Consider the following 27,255-nt stretch of genomic DNA (forward strand, 5'->3'; position numbering starts at 1 on the left):
CTTTTTGGTTCACAATTGCAGATATTTGATGGTCAACCGCATTGGAGAGGAGTTGGGCCATCAAGGCTTATTTAAATAGAAAGAATAGGTTATCTGGACTGTTCAAGGCACGCTCTAACCACATCGAGGAAAAGGTCCTAATACACTATATCTTCAACAGGTTGGACATGATCATTCTCTATTAAATAATGGAAGTGATAACAAGGGTTGCAGGCTAGCCGGCCGTGTTAGTCTTAGTGGCATGTGGAGAAGATATCATCGAGCTGACGGTACGGTTTCAGCAGTTGCAAAAAGAAGACTGCGCCTTCGGATGTGTGGTATGGTATGACTTGATCACAGCAGCTTTTTCATTTTTACTTTTTATTTTTCAAATTCGGGGTCAACGAGAAGCTAGCAGCTGCCTTGACATGACAATATTCCTTATTCTTGGCGTGATGACGATGATGGGACCAATAATGTTATGTGCTAGCCCATCAAAACCCTTAATTACACCACTTCTTTTACCCAATTCGTACAAAATGATTCCCCAAGAAGCCTTGTATGAAAGTATATACGAACACCCCCATGATCCGGAAAGAAAAAAAAAACAAATGAAGAAGAAAAAAAAAGGCCCTATCACTTGGTAATGTCAGCCATGTTCCAATTAGGGAATATACATGGATTGAGGGTAAGATGCTTGGCCCAACTTGGCTTTTGCAGGGCACCAAGTCAAGAGAGTGACAGCGGCGTTCCAGGGTTGCGGACACGGAGAGACAAAAGTACCGTTTATTGAGATTGCGTGATGGGACTTGGCCTGCATGGACCGGGTGAAAGTGGGTAACATTGGGGGTTTCTTTTTCTTCTCTTTTGAATGGAATATGGAGGGGAATGCGAGAGGGTATCGATATCAAAAGCTTGGCTTGCACGAGTAGTCGCCAGTTCTTTCACGCTGCTAACAGTCGTTGTTGATTATTTCTTGTTTCTTTTCATCTCATCCCCACAAGCCTACTCCCTAGCTACATGCTGCCGGCTCCCATGTCTCATATTGTCTTGAAATTCTCCAGACAACCCATCTTGAGCCATACAAGACTACCAGCGAACTCAAACACACACTCTCTCTTCCAACGACGGGCCCAACGTATTAGATCAAGAAGACTCCTTGGGGCCAGGTAGACATTAAAGGCCCAGTTACATAACCGAATCTCGGTTATTCTTTCCCACCATCCTCTTTCCACTCGAGCTCTCCAACCGCGCTCATCCTAAACGGGTCTCCGTTTCCAACAAGAAAAACAAACTTCCGCACCATGGCCACTCTCTATCGAGTATCCAACAAGACATACAACTCCACCTATATACCAAAATGTGAAAAGAAAAGAGAAAGAAAAAAAAAAGCAGCAAGAGAAAAGACAACGAAAAGATATACTGGGTAAACAAAGAAAAAGAAAACTCCGTTATATGAGAGGCCAAAAGTGATAAATATGAGTATGGACGAGAAAGGAAAATTTGAATCGAATTTTAGTAGCGGGATTTTGAACATCCCAACTCTTTTGCGGGGATGCAAATTGCCATCCACCAATATTGAAAGCGGTACGGCGGTGCGCAAAACGGCATAAAAAAAAACAAGGCCGACCTTTGTATATAATAATGTGTTTGGCCCGGAGCAAGTCGGCCTAGGGCTGGGGAGAAACGAGGAATCGAATGTGTGAATAAAGCTATAGGAAATGGAGTCGTAAAGCGAAGGGATATAGTGTGGGATATTTGTGCCGAATCTGTATCAACATGGTAACCAACGGTCACTTGTGTCCTACAATCGACCGTTAGGATAAGCGCTACCAGGGATCATCGACGTCCCTGGTGCCCTGGGCGGGCTGCCACCCCTACCTCCTCGATTGGTAGGTAGCTCGAAATCCGGATTGCTGTTCAGCAGCATATCATTGCGGTTTGGTCGCCGTTGTGGCGCTGGTCCGTAGCCAGGCATCATAGACGGCGGCGGTGGGTTCCACCTGGGGTTGATACCCCGCTGTGAAATGCTAGTGAAAGTTGACCTCTCTGAGGCAGCCGGACTCCGGGAGCCATCCGGCATCTCGTCAAAATCTGGCGCACCGGCAGGGAGGTTTATGGGCGGTGGTATCCCCCCACCAGCTTGTCCTGGTACTGGAGTCCCACGTAATGAGGGATCAGGGGTAGCGAACCTCGGAGCTATATCCTCGTAGTATTCCGAAGTGCGTGACCTTGCCGGAGCACCCACAGGTCCAGGTGAGTTCCTCGCCATAGAAAGATCAGTTCTCGATGCGTTGAGGGGCTGTGGCATCATGCTTGGGTGTATTACGCTCTCTGCACCAGGGGTTTTGCTGCGCTGATCGTTCCAATTTTGCCGTGCGGGTACGTATTGGGCTCTACACTTGATGTTAGCAAGGCTGGAAACTGAGAAGAGAAGGAAATGAGGATCCTAGGAATATCAAAATACTGACCCTTCCTGGTTGTAGCGTTTCGGCTCGCTTGTGAGAGTCTGATTTTGCTGCGGTGGGGTTTGTTGACCCGCAGGCGAGATACCCTGCTGGAGCCCTACCATCCCCTGTATGTCGGCATCGCTATCTCGGAACTGTTGGCCACCCCCGAAGCGGTTTGGTGGCATTGGGGCAAAGCCATTCTGAGGCATCGGGGGACTACCTGTGCTGGCATCCATCGCGACCGCCTGCCCTACTAGCTGCATAGGCTCTGTTCCAGGCAGTGGAGGGGGCGATTCCGCTCTCGGTAGATCATCTGAAGGTGTGTGTTGGTGGCCATACGCAGCGGACGAGACTGTTGGCGTTGAACCATTCATACCGTAGCCAGGCGCCGAGGGAGGCCCTGGGGATTGTTGTCTCTGTCCATACGGTCCCTGTCCCGGTGGTGGGCCGTATGCCTCTGCCGGGGAGCCTCTCCTATCATATTGGTAACCAGGTGGTGGCGGACGGCCTCTGATTGGCGGACCATAGCCACCTCTTGGAGGCGGTCCGTATCCTCCCCTGCCATTTGGACCGGGTCCATATCCACCACGGCCTGGGGGCCCATAGCCTCCTCGGCTGCCAGGTGGCGGACCATACCCGTAACCTCCGCCCCTTCCTGGTGGACCGTAACCGCGGCCTCTGTAACCGCCTCGAGCACCAGGGTTCATGCGCTCCGCAGACGGAGCTCTTTGCACACCATACGCATCCATTGGTCCTTCGATCGGGTTTCCGTACTGATCCCTGCCCGAGGGCGTCCTGCGAGGTTGGTTGAACTGCCCGTCCGGTCGGTTCGGGTCATTATACTGCGCATTGGGGGAGCGGTTGGCCGGGCTGTTGGCGGTCAAAGGAACCCTATCTTCGCTGCCCAGATCGTCCCGCTTCTCGTAAGTTGCAAAGCTAGGCAATTTGTCACCACCCTCGCCGTTGGCGCCACTGAGATTGGGAACAGTCGGCTTGTCCTCTGCTGGGGGCGTGACTTGCTGTGCTTGGCGGTTGTAAAAGTTCTCGCCGCTCATCTCAGCGTTCTCTTCGATGCGCTTTTTCCTAGCCTTTCTCGAGACCAACGTCCTCCGCATCGCACAAGCAACTAGTCCACTGAGCGCAACCAAAATTGTGGCTGCTAGAACCAGATATGAACCCCAAGCCATGTGGGGAACGAAGAGCAAAACGTCGACCAGGAAGGCAAGCAGGCAAATAAAAAAGTTGAGGAGGCCCACGATAAAGACGATGAGAAGGTATCTCGCAGAGTGCGATGGCGAATGGAAGTGCGCAACGATCGACATGATGAACATGATCAGAGTTACGAGCGCGGCGACGGGATGGATGATGAGAATGGTTGAAAGTGTGCGTCTCGCCTGGCTCGGGAGGTCGAAGTTGGCATTCTTCTCGGCCAGCGCGGCGGCTATAGATTTTAGAGGTCAGCAGGGTCCAGATAGCATCTACCAGCCAAAATTTAGGGAGGAATCGTACCCAAGCCTTCGTCGTAGCCGATCTCGATGGGGCTACATCTTGCGTTGTTGTTGATGCAATACCCAAAAACACCAAACGTCACGCCAACGTACTCGCCGAGCGGGATGGCTTTGATGATGGGTGTCGACAAGACCGAAATCAACAACAGGCCAAACGCTCCGGCAAGCAGAACCGCTAGAGGCGTAGCCGGCCGTAACATGGCGGCGAGTCAATAGTTCTGAGATCCGAGTCGTGTAAATATGGAGCAAGTTTCGCTATTGCGAGTCCGCGTCCTCAAGACGCGGCCAAGGGAGCGAGAGCGAAAAGCTCCGCCAAAAGCGATCAAGTATGGCCCAACCCTGATTTCCACCGAAAAGTTGGCGCTTGTTGGGGTACGAGTACGAGTGTAGAGCGAGGCGTCGGTAGAGATGATTCAATTGAGCCCTTTTTCGAAGACATGTGACTCAAGTCGGAAGCACCAAGAATGCGGAATGTATTAGTCGGAAGATGTGTTGGTTCTGATCCTATCGTATAGAGGTCGGTCGGTCGTTAAAAAAGGTCGGTTCGGCTTGAAAGGTTCCGTCTTCTCGTGTCGGTCGCAAATGCTCTGCAGCCCTTTCAAATTCCGGCTGCCAATGATGTTTTTGTTTTGTGACCAAATTCCAATGTAGCGTGTTCCGATCCAGCAGCCAGCCGCTCACTGATAAACGAATGTATTACGTCCTTTGCTTCGGACACCAAGGTGATGGATGGCCTATCTCCGGTGGCCTCGTTGTCGTCGTCGTCGTCCTCGTCGGGTGTTTTGTTGGTTAATCTTTTTGTTCGGGTCCCATACAGGAGGACTTGGGGTACCAAGAAGGAAGGACGGAGACTGTATGTTGTGGCGGCACGAGAATTTGGGGTGCAGGCCGACCTTGTGCCACCCGCCGCACTCAAACAATGCTCACCCACGCCCGCCCACCGGAAGGCCCACTTTGCAGCTCGCGCAACTCTTGCTGCGTGTGCCCTTTGGGCCTGGGCCCCTGGCTGCTCGCTTGGCTCAGTCGCATGAGTTGACCGCGCCCCTGTCCAATCAAGTCCCCTCCCCGACTCGATAAAACTGACCCACTGTCGAAGCGCCAAGCCTCTCACGAAACGACGCTGGGTCCAGGAAAATCGCCCGCCCAGTGCAGATTAATTGCCTTCAGTGAGGCTTTGCACCCATTTTCGGCGTTCCTATCCGCAAATAGTTCTACTGTGGTAGACTAACCTCATGCATGGATAATTTCCGGAATCGGCCCAGCAGACTTTCTGTGTGTAGTTGTGGGTGATCTGTACTGGCAAGAATTTCCTCTTGGACCACGACTGTGCATCCCAGTTCTCCAAAACCAAGTCATTACCGGTAATTGAACTTGCATGATGGGAGGTTATTTCAAAGTCCGTGGAGTACATTCACAAAATGTCAATCAGTGTAACAGAACAGATCCGACTTTGGAAGTGACCTACGCGTCCCATTTTCAATTCAATCCGGAGGTTTTCAGTGTTACATTTGACCTGCGTGGTAACCTGGTCGCCTGCAGTGCTTTCAGCGGAGCGCAAAAATTGCGGTCCGGCGGGCAGAATTTTCGCTCAACATTTCGCGAGATTGCAACAGCGACCCTCCAGCCTAACAATCGAAGGGGGAAAAGAAGAAATAAAGAAAAATCGGCATGTCATGTTACCTGGGTGGCCCAGCTCTTAGACGAGCACAATATTGATTTCAGCGGAGTGAAGAGTGTGTGACTACAAGTGTAGTGTTCTTAACCATATCCAGCCCGCATGCCCGCCCGCATGGGCAAAGTTTCATGGCTTTAGATCTTGCTTGAAGTGCATTCCCCCCCGCCCCAAAATCTCTCATCAGAGGAATCGACAACCTCCATGCGCAGTTAACTGGTCAAAAGCTTCAGCGTAGTTTTAGACGCGTTACGTGGTACATGATAACACACCACACCACTGCTCGCTCTGCCGCTATGTTAAGGTCCTAAGAAATCAAATTAATGGGTAGGTAGGTAGTCTTGAAAATTTAAAAAGTATCGCATTCAAGCGCCATATTCCATCCCAGCTTATCGAGTGCGATAAGCCAAGCAGCAAGCAAGCATCCCAAGCAGGCGGACTTGTCCGGGTGTTTGTTGCCTTGAAATATATCTGAAATATGCCGAAATCACTGACGCCCTTGAAATAGAAAAAATATTATGCATGTGATGTGATGAAATTGCATTCAGTAGCCGCGGGCATTTCATGCTCATCTAACCGACTGTGAATATCAGAGCTTTAGAAATGCTCTCCTTCATCAAATTGGAAAACTGATCCTCATCCCTTCTGTATGTGATGCTTGGTTTTCTTTCTTCTTTGTTTTCATTTTCAGATCAACAACATGCATTCTTATACACTTTATTGTTTTCTCGCTCTTGCCGCAAATATCTTTGCGATTCCAGAAATTCTTTATCTGCCCGCCCGCTACTTGGGTCCAAATGCCGTCGGAGATGCTGGCGGTATTGTTTCTCCAGCCTTCAGATCCTTCGAGGCAAAAGATCCCAATATAAATCACTGGATTGACCACATTAAACTGAGTGAAAATGGATTTCACGACTTCACCACTAGAACCCCATTTATAAACTTGTCAGGCAAACTTAACTGGGCTCGGGACAGCATGAGGCCCCCGTCTGGCGATAGGGGAAAAGCAACTGGTTGGGTCTATTATATTCGCACCGCAGGGATCGAACACCAATTCTTCAGCGTTAATGTAGAGGCCCCGAAGGAACACTGTGAGGGTTGGATCTGGAAGGGCTTTGACCAATGGTTGACAACTCAAAAATTTCCTTATTCACATATTGTGGCATATGACTTGTTGGATAAGGTGGATGGTCGGTTTGACTACCGCCATGTATCACTAAAGGAGGGATATTGATAAATTTCTTTCCTAGCTAATTTTTCTTTCTTTCTTTTTCTTTTCTTTTTCTTTCGGAACGGAGACTGGCAAAGGTTGCAATTGGGCAAATGATGCCGCAATGCACTGCAAATCCCTGGTGGTGAGAACAGTCTGAGCTTTTGACCCAAGAACTTATCTATTCCTCGTAAAACCACAGCTTGTAGGTTTCCGATTGTCAAGACTCAATCCATCGGGGGACCTACGGAAAGGTGGTTTGTATAAGAATTGAAACAATATGAGGCACCTGTAAATAGTCTCCATTCTTGTCAAATACAAAATCTGCAAATACGTCTTGGAGCTCGTATACCCGTTGGTGCGCGTACTTTTTCTACGCTGATTTGTGTCTCTGACCTATTTGTATGGTCGACTACTACTACTAGAAAGACTAGGTGCAGAACTAACAAAGTCCGCCCCCTCAGTAGCCTGCTGGCAGTTCTCCCGTCGTTTAGTTGCATCAAAATGACATCTCGCGGCCAAAATGATTGGCTCGAGTCCGCATCAAGGGATGTCACGATGCAGATTGGTGTGCCTGAAAAAGCAAGGCAGTGAACCGAAGCATTGGATGTCGACCAACGAACCACAAAGCTCCGGCTCAGAGCCGAGACGCACTTCAATCAAGCAAGACGTTCGCGCACCCACGGAACCACAAGACGCCCGGGTCGTAGCAAAAAAAAAAAAAAAAAAAAAAAAAAAAGCAAAGAAATAAATTGTCTTGGTAAAGCATGCAATGCGTCGAGCTACCGTTTACTTTTTGCACCGCCACCGCCCACCCGTCAGAGCAGGGACAATCCTACGCCCAATCGAACAAGGGTCGTCCGAGGTTGGCCAGCATTTGGATGGATCTTTGCTGTCCATTTTTTGGAACGGTCCCTGACAGGCTTTGACACAAGCTTTTTTAAAAAAGAAAGTAAAGCCGAACGAAAGCAAACAGATGAAGTTAAGTCAGGCAAACCCCGCTCCACACACGAATGAGAAAGAAAGACAAAAAAATCAAAATCGGAAGGAGAAAACAAATATAAAGACTGCAGTTGCACAGCAACAAATGAAGCATACAGTCTTGGAACGAACGAGCTTGTCTTTTGCTTGCCTTGTACGTGCATACCGTAAAGTCGTAAAGTACGAACTAGTTTGGATGCCATGTTCTGTTAAAAGGTAATTAATTTAGTACTATGTACGGAGTAGGGCTGATCCTTGGTTCACGGCAGGGTGGGTCTTGGACTCCGTAGCAGGTAAGCAGGGATGGTCTTAACGGTAAGCCGCTAAACATCATGCATGAACCCTCAAACGGTTCAAAGCAAATCTTCAGATTCTAGATTTAGATCGACTTAGCATAGACTACTGCTGCTGGTAAAGGGAGATCCGCCTGGCCACTTTGTTCTTAGTAGACTTGCTATGAGTGCAAATTTCCATGCGAGTCTGGTAAGCATGGAATTCAATGCGCAAAAACACGGCTTTAAGAGTTAAGCTAAGATAGTTTAGTCGGGCAGTTATCATCTATCTCTTTTGGTAATCCACGTGTACCGGTACAGCAATCACTGGTGTGAGTCGACTCGGTAAGTCGGGAACCTCCTCGGGCTGGTGGAGTACGGCACAACCAAAAGAAACATTTCATTTCCCCTTTACGTGGTACTGCTGTCGTCCTTCAATTCCAACTCGAAACTGAGACCCTAGATCTGGACGTTGAACCCCGGACGAAACGCCCCCAAGTCATATTCTCACTCGTAGGCAATTCGGTTTTTGATGCGGTTCGTGGGGGTCGCGTGGTTTCTTCTAGCCGTTGCAGATCATCAACTCGAAAATTGCCTTCATGGTTTGTTGTTGTTTTTCTTCCCTTACAAATGCGTTTTCAGCTAGTACATAGCTTCTAGTTTTTTTTTTTTTTTTTTTTTTTTTTTTTTCCTTCTCTCTCTCATTGAAATTACAATACTACAATAAAAACGACACCAGACAGGCTGGCTGGCCAGCCTCATCACACCCAGTCCAAGTCCTGCATATCATTAACTCTAATTCTTTTACCGTAAGCTCCATCTAGGTCTAGTCTAGTGCTTAGTGCTGGCTGCTTATGCGCTGCCAGGTGCGACTCGTAGAGTACATGCTTCTGTTCTTTTTTTTCTTTCTTTTTTTTCTAAATGTTGAATTAGGTCAGCATATCCTATTTATTGTTTATTAGGCCAAACATCAAAAGTTTTACCCTTTTTGGGTTCATGAACTAAGCTCCTCCTGACAAGCAAACTTTCTAGTCGCACAGTCTGCTGTCTTGTACGTCGCAAATCACACGACTAGGGTGTGAAGATGAAAAGAGGTGAAAGTTTCCGATCTGTGTATGGATAATTTGGTCATGTATCGTATTCCAATCTGAAGACTTGTTCGTACTTGGTATAATAGTCCTTGATTGCAATTGGCATAGACCAAGGATTCCACTATGATAATCAGCGAGCTGTCAAAATATCGAGTTGAAACATATTAATTCGAAGTGTTGTTTATTGCTTGACATGGTTGTTCTGTTGCTGGGTTTACACTCCAAAAGAAGTTATGCTACATAACAAGCTCGATTACCAGGAAGGTCTACATTACAAAAAGCTCTGACGAGAGCCGGGACTTCTAATAGTCTCCTGTTGCATTGTCCCCTGGCTTCCTGTTTCCGTTTGGTCCTCTTATTTGCTTTGACTACTCATTCTTCTAGATGAACTGGTTGTCTAACCGCAACATCTTGGCTGTTAAGACCCAAGACACGACAAGAAGAAATATGTCTGGCCAGGTGGATATACCTGCCATTCATTCACGTATTTTGAAGGGTCGTCAAAGTTAGCTGCACTGAATTGCTACCTACTATAATCTCGCTGTGGGCTGACTTGGGCACCTAGCTACACGTTTAGCTCTCCAACTGTCACAAACTTGCGCGGATTCCATATTAGCCCATTGCACATGATTTGAAGCAAGTGTTATTTCTCTAGAGCTTCAGGAATCTGTGCAAGCAGAGCCTCCACAGCTGTTTGTTTCTGATGGTGACCACCCACTGCGGTCCTTCTGGTCCTATCGCCCACAAATCGACGATGCCAATCACAAGCAAGTCTTCGGCAAAAAAAGGGGGCCAAGGGGAGTTGCCTTCTTGTCGATGCCTTTGACATCTGAAAAAGAGACGTCCAATAATGTGGTCAAAACTAGTGTTCCACAGGAGGTAGCTTGGCCAAAATATTATAATGACCAGTTTGACGAAGTTGCTTGTTATAGACAGATGCTGATTGTCAATCCTGGTTCATCACCGAAATCCAAAACGTTGTCCTGGCTGCGTTAAAGAGATATCCCAACATACTTCAGACCGCCCAACAGAGGCCTCCCAGCGGTGCTAATGCCCCAGAAATTGTTGATCTGTACTATACCATGATTGCACACGACAGTTCATTTTCCTTTATCATCGGGGGCATGTTACGCGGCACAATCCACACCCTGACAGATTGGCTTACAGTTACAATGTTAGTAACCGCTAAGAATGCGGAAGCCTGCCGGATTCACGGCCTGGCATTTGAGTTTATGATGATTTCTAGACGCATCTGCCATGTCTTGCATATTGGGTCCTGCCCTGACAGGTCGTGGCGGGAGTATTGTTGTTGTCGCCCACGGAAATCTGAGAACGCACTTGGCACAAGAGATGCGATCCCAGAGGATTGGGTTGACAGACTTGTCAACGTACGGGGTGTTTCTGCTGAAGACCTCTCTTGATATGTCACTTCAGGTAATGATTGTACCGTGGAAGATGTACGTGATTGGTCTCCTGTGTCGCTGCCATATTCCTTGACAAGACCTGCGCCCGGGTGGAATGACAGGTGGTGGCCTCAGTAGATCACTGTAACACGGCAGAATTGTGGTAACAGACAAAATAAGGCTATGTAGTGACGGATTGGGATTCGCAAACGGCAGTTCAACTCAATTCTGGGTATGGTGTTTGTGTTATCGCGGACTTAAGAGCATTGGGTGCACGTAGCCACGTGATGGCAGGTGGGGGGATATCGAGGATCCGGATAGCGCTGATAATGATTTCTGTTTCTCGGGGCAAATAATGAACGAATCAAACACAATTAACATTTTGACATTTGTATCCTGGTCATCATGGAGTTTTCAGGAGAATGAGTGAGTGTATCATAGACTTTTTTTTTTTTCTTCCTTTCTCGGAAAAAATTGATCTTATTTTATTTTTCTGCTTCCTTGCCCGATTCCGAACTGTTGTGGTGGACCGCGCAAAGTGGTCTTAAGGTAGTCCGATGCGGATTTAACGGAGCAACCTTCCATAGATCGGGGATTATAAATCGCCGACGTCAGCAACGGCAAAGATAACGCCGCGCTAGAAAACAGCTAGCCCCCAAATACCAGCCGACCGTCTTCTTTTACCAAAATTTGTTGACGAAGTTGTTCTTTCTCAAAATATACCATCCATGTCGCCATTCAATCCATAGAATAATACCTTCCTGGGGTTTCTTTTTTTTCTTAATACCGCTCGCCTTAACCCAAGGCAGCCATGCTTCGACACAATCTGGCGCGCCTGAGCTCCGGCGCACCAAATAGAAGATTGGCCACCGTGACCACCGTTACCACCGCCAGAATACCGAGATACCTGGCCTGTGCATCCCTCACACGACCGACACGCAAACTCCCCACGGCACCTTCACCTTGCATCCGAACGCTCCAAACACAGCATACACCCTCCGACTTCCGCCCCGCAGTACCGCCGTCCCCCTCCTCCCTCGGCGGGCCCCGAAAGGCTCGCACATATACGCGCAGCCGAAGATGGGCGCGCCGACTCCTCATCGCCAGCGCCGTGCTGGGCGCCCTCTACGCGATCGACAGCCAGGTGTACGCCTCGGGCATGGGCCGGTCTCTACGCACATTTGGCACAGGCCTGCTGGTCGCGCTTGACTACAAGCTCAACTTTCGCCCGGAGCCACTGCCGCTGATCGGCTCCTCTGGCACCATCGAGGACCTGCACCGTCGCAACGCCGAGCGGCTGTTTGAGTTGCTGCGCAGGAACGGCGGCCTGTACCTCAAGATTGGCCAGGCCATCGCCATGCAGAGCGCAGTGCTGCCGCCCGAGTTTCAGCGCATGTTTGCACGCATGTTTGACGATGCCCCCTCGGTGCCTTGGGAAGAGGTCGAGAGGGTAATCAGGGAGGACTTTGGCGGGAAGTCGGTGCAGGAGGTGTTTGGGGTGAGCTTCGCGGGCGAGGACGGTCGTGGCGTCATGGAGAGGTCGGCCAGGGCAAGTGCCAGCGTTGCGCAGGTGCACTGGGCGAGGTTACCGGACGGCACCGAGGTTGCTGTCAAGATCCAGAAGCCAGAGATTGCCAAGCAGATAGGGTGGGATCTGTGGTCTTTCAAGTGAGTTTGCATATCAGGGCTGCTGCCGTTGGTGGAGATGTGCTTGCGTTACCTTGAAGCTAACCGACATTGTTTTTCATAGGGTTGTTACTAAGATTTACTCATGGTGGTTCGAGCTCCCACTCTACAGCATGGTTCCCTTCATCACAGAGCGTCTGGAACTGGAAACGGACTTTATCAACGAGGCCAAAAACTCAGACACAATGCGTGACCTCATCGCAGATGAGCCTTATCTACGTGGACGTGTCTACATCCCCAAGGTCTACTCAGAACTCAGCAGCAAGCGTGTCCTAGTCACAGAGTGGATAGAGGGAGTCAGGCTATGGGACCGCGAGGCAATGACCAGGCCCTGGTACGGCGGCTACGGCAAGGGTTCAGTGGGCGTGCACGGGACCCCGCTACCATCCCCAGACATGGCTGCGGTGCGGGCGGAGCTGCGTCGAAACCCGGAGAGCTCGAACCTCAAGCCAGAGCGTGACGAATGGCGAGGCCGAAACGGCAAGGGAGGGCTGGGCCTCAGCAAGAAGGATGTCATGACGACCATTGTGGACCTTTTTAGCGCGCAGATCTTCAAGTTCGGCGTGGTCCACTGCGACCCGCACCCGGGCAACATCTTCATTCGCCGGCTGCCGGGCGGGCGGGCGGAGCTGGTGCTCATCGACCATGGGCTATATGTCTACTTGACGCCCAAGTTCCGACGCGAGTACTCGGAGTTCTGGAAAGCGCTCATGACCTTTGACAACAAGACCATCTCGAGGGTTTGCGACCAGTGGGGCATCAAGGGGGCGGACCTATTTGCGAGCGCGACGCTGATGCGGCCGTACGAGGGCGGCGACGGCCACTACCGGCGGCAGTTGCTTGGCATGGACCTACCCGAGGGCATGACGCCTAAAGAGCGGCGGTTCGAGCTGCAGAAGCGGTCCAAGCAGGCGGTGCGCGAGATGCTGGCCGACGAGAACAAGTGGCCCAAGGAGCTCATCTTCATCGGGCGCAACATGCGCATCGTCCAGGGCAACAACCAGCACATGGGCTCCCCCGTCAACCGCGTCAAGATGATGGGCGAGTGGGCGAGCAGGAGCATGTTTGAGGATAAGGATCGGCCGTTCCGGGAACGTATGGCCAACATGTGGCGGCACGCGCTGTTCAAGACGGTCCTGACGGCCAGCGACGTGGTATTCTACTTTTTCAAGCTCCGACAGTTCCTGGGGCTCGGCGGCGGCATGGAAGACGAGGTCGAGGCGAGGATGAGGCAGATGGCGGGGGATTTCGGGGTAGAGTTACAGCATGATGTGTTTGCTGGGTGAGACAAAGCTGGCTTGGTTTTGGCCACTTTGGGAGGCGGAGGATATGATTTCTATTACTTGCAAAGGGCTCCGAAAGCCGTTCTGTACAACATCATGGCATGATACCGCATATACCTGTTAGAAGGGACGCAGCATAGACCGCGATTCTGTGGCTGGTTTTTTATTATCTCGGTGTAAGGAGTTTTTGTGTAGACAACCAAAAATATTCACCTCATCAATTATTCCTTTACCTTTCCCATGCCAGGATGACGTTATTGACCCGAAAACATGGAATGGACCTTTGCCTTCGGTCCAGCCGTAATTATTAATATCTCGTCACAGAGTCGGCTTAGAAATAGCCAAGACAAAAGTCATTGACCCCTACAGTACTCGAACACAGCCAGGATTCTTTTTTTTCTTTCTAATTCTTCCATTATTTCCGATGTAAATTTAGGGTACGTGGTAAGATGGTCCCCCGGGGGCCCGGTTTTGTCTCCTCTTACCAGCAGCAATTACCGTGAAACAAGAGGAGCCCATACCATCCGTGATTCCCTGGGGTGAATAGAAAGCTCGGGTCACACCTTGTTTGAGAGAAACCACTCAAGCCACTCCCTTTGTCAGGGTGGTGTATGCGTCCATCATAAGGGTGCAAGGGGATGGTATGCATGGAAGCATCATAGGGATTTTTGAGTTATATCCCCCTTTCCAGACCCCCAAATTCCGCGAAAAACCCTTGCATTGTTTTTTTTCTTCTTCTTTTCTTCTTCCGTCCGTTTGAAATTGGACTCATGATACTGACTCTTTCTCTTCTTCGTGTTCTGAGGAAAGAAAAAAAGAATCTCACACAAATTGAGCAAGATCGGCCAGACTAAGCCCTGACTAGTTCTAATGACAAATCACACGAGGCGACCAAATGGAGTTGTTCATCAATCTTCTTTAGCCGAGTTACTACTCTACCTAGGCACTCATAGACTGCGTTAAGGCACCTAATGACTGTAGGTACTCTACTTCGTACTGTAAGTTCACTTACTACGATAACTTTGTTGGCTTGCTGGGCAGTCATCCTTGCCACAAATGAGATCGCGGTCTCCATAGCGAGAAATGACAGGTGCGGGGGGTGGATGCCTACCTAGTTTCGTGCCGAAGAGGGAGAGCAAGGTTGTTGCTTGGCCGCGTATGTACTTGCCAACCTTGCCTTTCCTACCTACTTAGTAGTCTACAGTACTGTGTGCTGTCACGTTGCATACTGACTTTTTGTACGAAGAAAAGCTTACTGTACTATACAGCATGGAGATCTGAATGCTAGACTGACTGCACCAGGTTTGCTCATCAAGGTGATTAAGCAGATATTCTGAAAAGGAAAGAACAAGAACTCGTCAGCATCTATCAGTATTGATGCGTGAGGTTTCTTGAATAAATAAATAAAAAGGAGAAGGGAAAACGAAAACGTCCACTGAACTTGTCAGGATCAAAATATGCCCGAAATTATTCATGGAGAGATTTGACACAAGGTACGCCGACAAAAAAAAAAAAAAAAAAAAAGGGAGGAGTGCGAAAACGAAGCGTCAATCTTCCATTTGATTGGCGGACTGTGCCGAGTGCTCGCTGCAATCTAAAAGGGGGCGACCACTCGCAATGAGCGAAAGAAGGACGACCCCCCTTGAAATTAACCAGAGCATAATTACACTACCAAGGAGCTGCCAACAGGGAACAACGGTTGTGTTGTTTGCAGCATTGCGCTCGCTATGCAATTCTGAAGCTGAAAGAGGCGCAGTGTGCAAATCTCGAGGCAATGCATTTGCATTAACTTCAGATGACGGCTTGGACGGAAAGGAAAATACTCCGTAGCGTTCCACCAAAAAAAGAAGGAAAAAAAGAAGGGTAAGTAAAAAGGTTCTCGGATTGGAACCGATGTGGTGGTGCCCGACAGGGAAAAAGCCCACTCGATCGTACATGCAGTTGAGATGTGAGGAAAAAAAAAAGAAGAGACTCCCCACGTTGGCAAAAAATGTACCTTGCGATCGATTGTGCACATGCAAAGCCCTGCACGTCCCGTCTGCGATCACTTCACCGGGGTTCCCCTTGTGCCAAATGTCTTGAGTTGAGTAAAGATTGCATGCGAACACCAGTTGTGTCATTTATCACAAGCCAAAAACAGAACGAACATTGCCATCCAAACGGTTTTGGCACAACCACAAAAATTTCCAAAAATTGCCCAAAGTGCCCCTGACTATCACGACGCACTAAAACGAACATCTCCCGGAAAGGTGCCTAGCGGTCTGTCTCTTTGTGTTCCTGGGCTCATGACGAAACCCAATCCATCCATGTATCCTAGGTTGACCATGCAAGCCAGGGCAGCTTAATCCACCCACAAGCCTGATGAATGGCAAGATGGAGGTCGGGCAACAAAACAACTGACAGGGCAGGGCTGTGGGCATCGAACGTCCTTTCCCCACTGGCTGTGCGCCTCCCCCCAAAAAAAGGGCGGCGCGGCGCCGTCTAATCCCCCCCCATCGATCCGCTTTCCCATCAATTTGTGTACCTGCATCCGCCCAATGCAAGCATACCCGCTCTCTTCAAACCCACCTAGCCTAACTTTAGTTAGAAGTTACAGAAAGCTGCAGGTCCCGATTTGTATGTGGGCGGTTGATCTTGGTCGTGGACTGGATTTTGTTCCTTCAACTCGTCACTCTTGTTTTTCATAATTACCATCGGTCTACCGCCGTCAAACGCAACCATTTCCTTTCTACGCCTCCTGATTGGGGTGTAGCGGTAGCCGCTTTTATTCTTTACTTTACCCAACTGCATGTGCTACACGACGTATCACAGCGCGTAGGGGCATTGTAGCTCTTGAGACGTGAATTTTTCTGACCTTTTTTTTTTATTATTTACTTTCTTACAATCTCCTTTCATCCTAACTTTTAAACCTATTACCTTTTATTAGCCCACCCCGGAAGCGCGTATTGGCTTCCATCGAAAGGGCAAAGAAAAAGAAAGTAAAAAGGCTATAGCCGTTGAAGAGCCACATCACTACTACCTACATTACTAGCAAGGTAAGTTTTCCACTTAAAGATCACCTGTCATACGAGTAATAGCTTCGGCGCAACGGAAATACGACCAAAAGTGGGAAATGGTATTTGCGGTTTGATGGGAGCAAGCAAACGAAGTGACGGCATAACCTTACGCTAGCGCGCACTCCTTTAGCCCAATCTACCGTACCTATCTAGACCTACCTCCTGCAGTAGTTCCTTCCTTTGCTTCAATCCTGTCCGATGTTGGGCAGATTTATCAGCTGAACTACGCACGGCAATCAGATGACGGGATGCAATGGTTGTTGAACCCCATGAAAGGCTGACCAAGATTGAGTGCGCAGAAGCAAAGAAAGGCCAAGATTTGAGCAGCGCCCCCGGAACAAAGAAGCAACATAGTCTCAACCCCTCTACCGAACGCGCAGAAGAAGGACAGCTCTTGCGCCCACATTAGTCCAACAAAGACAAGACAAAGTCGACCAAATATATGCGACGCGAACGAAAACAGGTACATTTTGTATCCTGTCGACTCGAACCAACAAACTCGATCGAACACTGCCTGCCACCCATCGACTTGTGCCCATCCATCCGCCCGAGCAAAAAGTAGAGTTGACGACGTAGAGGCAACGCAAGCAACTCGAAAAGCAACGAACACCAGGCGGGGTAGGCGAGCGGAAAGAATATAGCACCAAAGCCTTGTTGTGTAGCTCGACGTTGATTTCGGGTCGTTGATTTGACGACAAAGTCGGTGTTACGCGACACACGAGTCGCATCCGTCTCTTTGGAAGCAAGCTTGTTAAGAGGTAACTGGGCCACCTCGACGTAATAAAGGTGAGTAAATAAAGCCGGAAAGCTGCATATTGGACAGCTGAGGTGCCCATTGCCAATCATATACCCAATTTCAATCTGTTCACCAAAACCTGGTTGAGCTGGCCGTGTTCTGGTCTGGTGGTCCCAGGTTCCATGTCATATCTGGACGAACATCCACACCCACCCACACTCCAATAATTGCTCTCGTCGCATTTTCTGTGACCCGCCAACCCGCCAATGTTTGCTGGTTTCAAGGGCTAACGACCAGTCGCACGCGTCAATGATAAAGGCGCTTCCACCACTCGAAACGAGCCAACCGGAAGAAAAGAATCAACCGAAACAGATCAGGGGGAGCCAGCCGCCAAAAAAACAAAAATCCATCTGCTGTGCCATCTTGCTTGCACCTATCTGCCTGCGTCTCTAATTCCCATTCAGCACCATTCGTCTGGCTTACTTGCCTATTCGATCAATCGGACGGAGCTCCTTTTTGATTGACGGCCTGTCCACTCAACGATTGCTGGACCCCGAAATTTCCTTGGGCCGTGATTGCCTAAATTCCCTGTAAGTTTAAAAAAGGTGCTTGCCCAAAAGAATCATCGAATCTCCGTACTGGATTTGGATTTAATTCGATCTCACACGATTCCTCTTCCTATTGTTTCCCCCCTTGGTACCTCGTCTCATCCCAACTTCCCTGCCCGTTCCGACGAACAAAAAAAAAGAAAAAAAAAAAAAAAAAAGACGAAAACGCACCCGCACCCGCAGCTTATCCTGCATGCGTAGACCGTTACTTCCCGTCCAAGACTCAATATGCATCAAATCAGACAACCATCCCAGCCGCATGATGAAGACAATGGTTATATCCATGGCGATCATGACACTGACGTCAATGCCCATCCTTATTCAACAGCAACAGCTGCCGAAAAGTCACCTATAGTGGCAGCTTCCCAATACGCAGCCGGCCCGATCCCCGCTCGATCACCCTTACGACAGGCACCCTCGACCGTAGATCCCCGAACAACCATGAGCCCTCCCACACGCCGCTCAAGTCTCGGAATGTTGTTAAGGCGTAGCAAGTCAGGCGAGCTGAAGGGCAAGAAGGCCCAGCTCAGAGAACAGGAATTGCAGCGACAGCGTGACGCCTCGGTTCCCAAATCTCCTCCCCGCCTCCCAGTGCTCTACAACGGCGCCCCAGCCCCGGAGTTGCAATCCTTTGGCGGCGAGACCCCTCGTCCAGACAGCTTCCAGATCGTCTCTGGCCAACACTCGTTTATTGACAACCAGTCCCTTCTCTCGCGTCCCTCGATGGAGCCCAGCTCACGCTCAGCGATCAACGTTCCGGTCCCGCCTATCCCCAATGGCGCCTGGGTCGATCCCTATGCTCGTACCGAGAGCATGACGCATCGTGGCAGGTACAGCTACGCGAGCAGCGCCATCAGCTCTGTTAACAACCCGAGGAGGGTTCGCAGACGCAAGGACCCCACGCCTTTCAAGTATGTATTTCTTCCATGCTCCATTCGCAGGCGTCAGCCAACCTTGTGAGAAAGTCAACTAACCTGATGGCCTCTCTCGCGCCAAAATAGCATTCTCATTGTCGGTACACAAGGCTCTGGCAAAACATCATTCCTTGAATTTCTCAAAACCTCGCTCGCCCTACCGCCGAAGAAGCGCACCAAGAGTACCATTGATGGCAGTGAATTGACGCCCAAGGCTGCTGCCTCGGGCAACTTCGTACCTCATTATCTCGAAACCGAAATCGATGGCGAACGCGTCGGTCTGACACTATGGGACTCGGAGGGCTTCGAGAAAAACGTTGTGGATCTTCAACTCCGCGAAATGTCGGCATTTCTTGAGAGCAAATTCGAGGACACTTTCACTGAGGAGATGAAGGTTATGCGTTCCCCCGGTGTCCAAGACACCCATATTCACGCTGTTTTTCTTGTTCTTGATCCTGCTCGCCTCGACCGGAACATTGCTGCCGTCAAAGCCGCGCAAGCTCCTGGCAGCAAGACCCAGGGTATTCCAGCGCGCATTGTCGGTAGCCTAGACGAGGACCTGGACCTCCAAGTACTACGTACGCTGCAGGGCAAAACCACTGTCATCCCCGTGATCTCCAAGGCCGACACAATTACCACCAAGCACATGGATGTACTCAAGCGGACCGTTTGGGACAGCCTTAAAAAGTCAGGGCTGGATCCACTCGAGGCCCTCGGGTTTGACGACGACGATGCTGCGACTCCGGATTCTAGCAGAATCGATGAGGAAGACGAGGAGCCGGCCGAGGATGATGATGAAGTGGCCAGTGGACAAAAATCAACAACAAAAGAAGATGGGGAAATCGACGGCGACCTGGCAAATCAAGATGAGGACGATGACGATGTTATAGGCGCTAACCCTGCCTCGCCTTCGTCGAGGGCGTCGAAGAGGGATTCAATTCGCCGTAGTCGGACCGCGGAAGAACTGAAGCAGGACGAGCCGCCTTTCATTCCCATGTCGATAATCAGCCCGGACATTTACGAGCCTAGTGTTGTTGGGCGCGCGTTCCCGTGGGGATTTGCAGACCCCAACAACGAGGACCACTGCGACTTTGTCAAGCTCAAGGAGGCTGTATTTAATGATTGGCGCGGCGAGTTGCGCGAGGCCAGCAGGGAGCAGTGGTACGAGACGTGGAGGACGAGCAGACTCAAGGAACGCAAGCTAGCCGGTAGCGGGCCAGTACAGAGCGCACGGAGGTTTGTTGGCCAGTGATCTGTTGTCCTCCCTTTTTTTTTTCTTTGTCGCGGTGGAAATTGGGTTCTTATCTCCCTTCAGCCATGGGCATGGCTTCGCCACCTTTCTCTCGTGTCCTGATTCCCTCTTGTTTTCACCATCGACTTGTTATCTCGTCGTGGTTTTGTTTTTGTTCAAAGCAGCATACCCAATTGTGCAACTGGTTTTCTCTGTTGTCTTTTTTGTCGCGTATTCATTTCTACCACCGTGTTGGCTGGATTTGTTCACTTTCTTGTTAACATTCCACGCCATAATGTGCAGGAACCGGCTTCATAGAAACATAGGGATGACCACAGTGTCTTCAACCGAATCCCGCTATTCTACTATTTTCTTACTACCTACTTTGTCACACCTGCTTCTGACTGGAATGTGCGTGGGAAATATTGTATTCACAAGTGGCTGGTCAGCAGTCATCTGCGCGGACTTGGGCCGCGATTATTCAGCAATTTACACTTTTTTTCTTTTCTTCGATCATCTGTATCTCTCTTCTCCAAGGGAAATTTTGCTCAGGCTTGCTTACTGTTTGCTTCATGCACAGCGTCCATTTCTGACTCGGTTCAGGGTTGGCAATTTGATGACCTGGTATCGGTATCTGAAGACAAGACCCAAAGATGTAAATTTTGGGATGTTCCATGTACCCGTGGGCATAAATATCAAAATGAACGAAGATTAGGAATGATCTTTTTACTCCTATTACTATTATGTGCGCATTTTCTTGGCAGCGATGTGGTGATGTGCAGATCAAACAGGTTTTGGAAAAGGTGTGAGAAGACCATCGTGAGACGAGCAACGACGTGCTTTAGAACTCTTTTTTTTTTTTTTTTTTTTTTTAAACTTTGGCCATAGAAAGCTAGGATCTGCATATGACTTTTAAAAATATCTCAGGCGAGTCAAAAATGCCAGCTGGCAGGACTTTTGGGGGGTTAGACATCGGGCTTTGGGCCAAATGTGTCCATATAAACAAGCCATGTGTACTGCGGTAGTTGGAAGTCAAAAAAAACCCCCGAGGAGAAAAGAATAAAGCTGTCTAGTTTTGTGCAACCGAGTTCAAGCAAAAACGGATTTTCTAAAGGGGCCAGAACAGTCCTTAGCTAGATGACTTGAATGGTTTATAGATTTTTTACACGTAAGAGAGAAGAAACCCCCAGCAGATACAAAAAAACAGCCGGGCACTGGGCTCATGGGACAAAAAGTCATAAAACACAAACAACAATGCTCGCTCATGGACGTATTGGAGCAAAGAAAGAAAAGCAAAAAATAGTAAACCGGAAACAGAAAACCCATCAGAATCATTAAAAATAGAAACGATACGGGACTGTTGAACCATTCCTCCTGCAAAGTTGAAATCGTCTCTCCAACCATGATTCAGCGCCATAGATCCAAACCCGCTTGCCCTCTCCAAAATGGAGCAGAACCCCAGATGCTTTCCATCCAATTTGTTCATATCATCCAAACCGAGAAAAAAAAAGAGAGGGAAATTGGACATTCGCACTATTGTCCACCTACAAGCCATTTATGACAATAAAAATTAACCCCCGAGAATGAACACGCCCATCCCAAAATGCATCTTTCTACTACTTTCTATCATGACTTCTCCAGATGTCCATCATTCAACGCCATCTCCAAGACGATCTGACTACCAGGGACCTCGGGGTGGCTCATGCAGATCTTGACGGTTCCTTGAGAGTCCATCGGCAGTGCGCCTGTGGCCACGCCCTGCCCGGGCCCGGTCGGTCCGCGATAACCATAATCGAGACATCTGACGTCGCGACCCGCGATTATCTGTCTGAGACGGCCATTCTCCGCGTTGCGCACCTCGACATAGTCTTCGTTGAAGAGAAGCAAATACTGGCCAAACATGGTGGCCGCGCGGGCTTTCTTTTGCTTGCCACTGTATTCCATGATCAGCGTCCGCGATACCTCGCCATGCTTGTCCATATACACGGCACAGTCCTCATAAGTGAGCAGGAATTCTTGATCATTGAGTTTGAACATTCCCAGGGGACGCTGGCTCTGGATGCGCTGCGCAATGTCGGCGATGGCCGGCAGGGTCAGATCCCGCGGTATTGACATGGTCTGCTTCTTGTCAAGCGTCAGAAGCTCGAAGCCCTTGGCTGTGGACACTGCGATGTACGTTTGCAGCAGGTTGAGCGAGTAACACTCGGTAGGGAGATAAAACTCGTCAAAATCACGGAAGTACTCGGTGGTCCCTGAGCCTCCCTTCCTACCGCCGAAAAGACGTGACTTCTTTTCGGACGACTTTTGGAACACAGGCTCCAGAACTTTGAAGGTGTTGTGCATTCCTTCTTTCCGCTTGAAGAAAACTAACATCCGATCCTTCATACGCGCCGTTGCAAAGAAACTGACATCCTTGGCTAGGCGCACCGGGGCTCGGCGGGGGTTATCGTGAGACGGTGCCGGGAAGTTGGATACGGGAGCTATGACGTCCAGAGGGTATGAGATGAGCGACTTGTCGGCAATGATCAAACAAACCGAGAACTCCTCCAACACGGCGATCTGCGTCACTTTGCTTATCTGCACAGAACGCGTCCACCCACGCGGGTTGCTGGCCTCCGAGATGTACACGCCAAAGTCAGTTCCGATTGCAATGATCGACTTGTTGTAGGCATTGAATGCCGTCGCACAGTTGACCTGTGCCCGACATACTGCTGCGGGACCCCGGCCAGGCCCGTAGACCTGCTCCATTTCTCTTATAGCCCGATCCAGGGGCGTTCCACGGATTGGCACTCCTGCTGTCCTCCCCATGGCCGAGATGGAATCGTAAGCAAAAGCACCATCGGCCACAACACGCAGCCGGAAAGGCTCGGCATTTTGTGCGTGCAATGCCCTGGCATAGTTTGTCTTGGCCTCGATCAGTTGGTTGCACCACTCCTGTCGGTTCTGCGCTGTTGTGGCGTATAGCGTATAGACTTCATGACCCAGATGCTTGACCCTGAATGGGTAGAGGATCTTGCCCTCCTCATACGAGTTGGTCGTGTTGAGACGTGTGACAGGCTGCATCGATGAGGCAGAGGAGCTCGTATTCGAGTGTTCGAGGCCTGGGCGATCACCACCGTTTGACATGACCTTGTTCAACTGAGTCCCTGACCCAGCTGTTGGTGCTGCACGGTTGAGTGGAGCAGTTATGCCCTTTTGTTTCGAAACCGGATCATCATTCATACTCTCGAGGAACAATAGAGGCATTGGTATAGGCTGGCGTCGGTGTTGGTTAGTACACATAACATGGCTCCCAAGCAACCCAAAGAGCTGGAATGTAAGCTTACCTCTTTCGACACATCGTATTTCTTCTCACTCCGCCCATCCTTGCTCGGGATGATCTTGGCTAGAATGAAGTAGTGGTCAAATAACAACGCATGCGTCTCAACCCAACGCACACCTCGAGATCCCATACGTTGCAGGTCTCCTTGCATCTTGAGCTCGCGGCCCAGGTGGTCAAGGTTGAGCTTGGACTGGAATCCAGGGCGTAGAACTAGTGAGGACTGGAGCTCTATGAGCGCCACTTGTCTCGTCATGTCATCCACAAGCTTGTCACACTCCATGGTCACCGCCTTGATCTCCTCGATGGCTCTAGCCAGGTTTGCCTTCTCCTCGTCATCCTTGACCGAGTTCTTGTGAACCGTCTGAAGCAGTAGAGAATATCGTTGCAGTCGTGTGATGGGCGCTTTGAGGTAGGTATCCCAGCCCAGCCTCTCGGATCTTCGGTGGCTGCGCACATGGTCAAGGAATTGCCGGAAAAGCACGTTGCGATCCTTCTCACGCCGGACTAGGAACTGAGCATAAGGGTACGATGCCGAGAATGCAATATACGGCTCTCTGGCCTTGCGAATCCACTCGCGGAAAATGTCACTGAAGCCATGAATCCATGGACCTTGCTCCGCTTGCCTGTACTTGAGTTGCGCGAGCAAGTACTCCTTGTTTGTCTGCTGCACGGCCTCGGCCTTGCCAAAGACGTTGTCGATAAACTTGCCCAGCCTGTTTGGAGTGATGATGGGCGGCTGCCATGCCTTGAGCTGCTCCTTGTACAGCACACGAAGAACCTCCATATGGTTCATAAAGACCTCCTCGCTGTACACAATCTCATGCAAATTATTCTGACGCTCAACCTCTTTCTTTCCTCGAGAAATCATGACTGTATCCGTGAGGTTGTGATACTCCTTCCAGTCTGTCTTCTTGATGGTCTCTCCTGACATTAGGTCGTCCAGATTGGCCTTCTTGAGCGTTCTCGTGCAGTAATAGCTATAGCATCTCCCTGGAATCTCTTCGTCGTGGAGCTTGGCCGCGTAGCAGCCGTGGCCAGTAAGCTGCGTAAGCACACCAGATATGGTCCCGGGACCAAACTTGACCCATTCTTCCTCGCGAATTATGATGCCTGCAGACAACATCCTGTCAAACACCTTGCTGGCCAATGTTTCCGCATCGGCAACATTCATGGTCGGGACCTTGGTAGTGAACAACTTGATGAGACCCTCCTCAATGGTCTTCTGCTTGAGATCCGGCTCGCCTTCAGCCATCTCACGGATCCAAGTAGCAATACCGCTGAGAGCCCACGGCTCCGCGCAGCGACGAAGATCGCCAGAGGTCAACTTGGCAGGTACAAATTTGCGTCGTCTCCCAGTAGGAAGTGTGATGGCATCATAAGTGACCGTAGAAGACGGTGTCGCGCTTTCAAACCCGTCGTAGGGTATGCTAGCCGCGCTAGACATCTGTGCCTGTTGGGCCATGGTCCTGTGTGCTTTCTTTCTCTCCTCTGCGGCATCCGTCCTCGATCGACCGGGCAAAGTTACGGTTGGGGTGCTGCTGTGGTTAGATAATGATATTGATCGCTCGACTTGCTGCTGTTGCTGCTGGAGTTGATTATGAAGACCAGGAGCTGCGTCGATGCTCTGGGAGTAGCCGTGGTGCTGTGACCGGGTGGAGGGGTGGGCTGAGATCATCGAACTGCTATCGGAACCAGTTGGCGGGATCGCTGGAAGCGGCCTGCTCGATAGACCCGGATGGTAGAACATATCAGGCATGTCGAAGTTATCATCCTCCTTATAGGGCGACTCGCTCCCACTTCTTCTGGATCGAACAGACACCTCTTCATCACCCTGATCAAAGCTTGGGGCGCGCGCGAGTGAAGCCGACTGAAGACCACCAGTACCCCCAAAATCTACATCGGCGTCTGCGAACGTACCGGATTGGTTGTCAGCTGGAGGAGAGCTGATGTTGTTATCGTAGGACAAGGTCCCTGCGTAACCTCCGCCTAAAGACCCCAGATCCATGCCGCCGAAAGCCATGGCACCAGCCCATTCATTATCACTGAGACTGTCATCCGGCGGTGCTGCTGGCGGGGCAAGTGTTGAACCCTGCTGGAATCGGGTGTCTTCCCTCAATGCGGAGCTCAACTCATGAGTGCTAAAGGGACCCTGGCTCTCGGCGAGACGCGACTCCCGAAGAAGATTCCTCTCATCATCAGATATGTTGCCGTTGATCGGCCTTGGCCGCCTAGAGTGAGATGACGATGCCTGCGAGGTTGAATGCTGCAGCATCCCAAGATCGGCCTCTATCTCCCGGAGCAGGTTATCTTGAGTGAGGCGGCCGTCATCAACAGTCGGCCCGCTTGGGTCCCACTCTTCTGGTACATCGTCCATTGGTCTGTTCGGCAGCGGCGCGTTTGTTGGGTGTCGTTGAAGACCCCCTCCTGAGGGCAGAGGTGGTTGATACTGCGGCGAGGGTAGAGGAGAGCTCTGTGAAGTAGACCGTGGACGATTAAGGCTTTCGGAGGAGTAGTTCGGCCCTACTGGTATTTGATCATCCATGGGGTATGGCACCTGTGAAGCACCGGCCGGGTAAGGGCTTGATGAAGATGCACCCCCATTTGTCGAATAACCACCCCCATACGCGTTGTTGCTTCCCGTGTATGAGCTGGGATAAGCCGGAGAGCCGTAGGGGGCGCTGTACTGAGAAGAGTAGGAGGCATTTGACGAGTGCTGGGAGTAATTCGATGCATTTGACGACCTGTACTGATGGTTGCTCGCCGGTTGCTCATAGGATGGCTGGGCGATCTGTTGTGCCTGTGGTGACCCGTATCCGTAGGTCGGGGTGGCAGAAGCTGAGGATGGCTGGAGAGGGGCTGCAGGATTATAGTTGGGGGTATAGTTGTTGTAGCCGTGATATGTCGCCTGCCTCTGTGGAGCGGCCGTTGTGCGGGTGTTCGCATACGCAGCTGGGTTGTAGGCCTGGGGAGTGTAGCTTGTTGGCGACGCGAGGGTGCCGTACGTGGGGGATGCCGGCGTGTTGTAGGAGGATCTAGCAGTGCTGGGTACCTGGTTTGTGCTCAAAGACCTGCCAAAGCCAGCCGTGGACAACGGTTGTGTTGCGAATTGTGCAGGGTTGTAGGATGTTGGCGTAGGCGGCGCCTGGTACTGGTGTTGGTAGCCAGCCATGCCAACGTTTGCGGTAGCACCGTAGCCTGTCGTCGGTCTCGTGCTCGCCGAGTTATGGGTCTCAACCGGACTGGAAACAAAAAGCTCATCATCGCCGCGAACCATGCCGTTGCCCTGCTGATCAAGGAAGCTTGAGTCGTCGCCACGGTGGAAGCTGGACCGACGGGCGGGGTCTTGCGATTGTGTGTTCTGGACGGGATACTGCGCCGGGGGCACATGGCCGTAGCGGCGCCCGTCGTTAAATGACATTACGATTTCTTGGTCCTTGTTCGTGAAAGCGCGGGCGTATTTCTGAAGCAAGCGATGTCGCTTTGGGAGATGGTCGAGTCGATCCTGGGCGTACAGAAGCCCAGAGTGATGTCAGACGACAGAGACTTCGGCGCGCACGGTGGTCTAGCGCCGGCTAAGGGTAGTCTCGAACACAAGTCCAAGGCACTGCTGGCAGGTGGCTTGGGCCGGGACGCCTTTGATTATTCCGCAATGTCGTCAAAGCGGAGAGGCTTCAGGCTTATTGCATCCTCTCGCTCAATCTTCAGTATTTTGGTGAGGACGATTTGTGGAGGGAGTAAAGGCTGGTTGGTGTACGTAGTGTGAAAGGTGCCTGCCTTGGTAGCGGGCCCGATCAAAAATGTCGCGCTGGGTTCGGGTCTGTCTTGCCGGCCTTGTGAGGCATGCGATCAATGT

At 50.5% G+C, this 27,255-nt stretch overlaps 4 protein-coding genes across 4 annotated transcripts; 2 read left to right on the forward strand and 2 right to left on the reverse strand.

The window, feature by feature from the left end:
• Positions 1–918: 918 nt before the first annotated feature.
• Positions 919–4,749, reverse strand: PgNI_10795 (uncharacterized protein). The gene is made up of 3 exons (XM_031130768.1): positions 3,939–4,749; positions 2,451–3,870; positions 919–2,375 (listed from the first exon to the last, which is right to left on the reverse strand). The coding sequence occupies exons 1-3, from the start codon at positions 4,135–4,137 to the stop codon at positions 1,784–1,786; spliced, it is 2,211 nt and encodes a 736-aa protein (XP_030979833.1). The 5' UTR covers positions 4,138–4,749; the 3' UTR covers positions 919–1,783.
• A 6,223-nt stretch (positions 4,750–10,972) lies between these two features.
• On the forward strand, positions 10,973–13,748 carry PgNI_10796 (uncharacterized protein). Its single transcript, XM_031130769.1, has 2 exons — positions 10,973–12,234; positions 12,317–13,748. The coding sequence occupies exons 1-2, from the start codon at positions 11,378–11,380 to the stop codon at positions 13,536–13,538; spliced, it is 2,079 nt and encodes a 692-aa protein (XP_030979841.1). The 5' UTR covers positions 10,973–11,377; the 3' UTR covers positions 13,539–13,748.
• A 3,955-nt stretch (positions 13,749–17,703) lies between these two features.
• Positions 17,704–20,885, forward strand: PgNI_10797 (uncharacterized protein). The gene is made up of 3 exons (XM_031130770.1): positions 17,704–17,917; positions 18,264–18,846; positions 18,937–20,885. The coding sequence occupies exons 2-3, from the start codon at positions 18,377–18,379 to the stop codon at positions 20,099–20,101; spliced, it is 1,635 nt and encodes a 544-aa protein (XP_030979842.1). The 5' UTR covers positions 17,704–17,917; positions 18,264–18,376; the 3' UTR covers positions 20,102–20,885.
• Positions 20,886–21,706: 821 nt separating this feature from the next.
• PgNI_10798 (uncharacterized protein) lies at positions 21,707–26,820 on the reverse strand (the record flags this gene model as incomplete). Its single annotated transcript, XM_031130771.1, has 2 exons — positions 21,707–23,335; positions 23,407–26,820. The coding sequence occupies 2 exons, from the start codon at positions 26,818–26,820 to the stop codon at positions 21,707–21,709; spliced, it is 5,043 nt and encodes a 1,680-aa protein (XP_030979835.1).
• Between the last annotated feature and the right edge of the window lie 435 nt (positions 26,821–27,255).

Source organism: Pyricularia grisea, chromosome VII (genome assembly GCF_004355905.1).
Source record: "Pyricularia grisea strain NI907 chromosome VII, whole genome shotgun sequence".
In the NCBI taxonomy this organism is placed as follows: Eukaryota; Fungi; Ascomycota; class Sordariomycetes; order Magnaporthales; family Pyriculariaceae; genus Pyricularia; species Pyricularia grisea.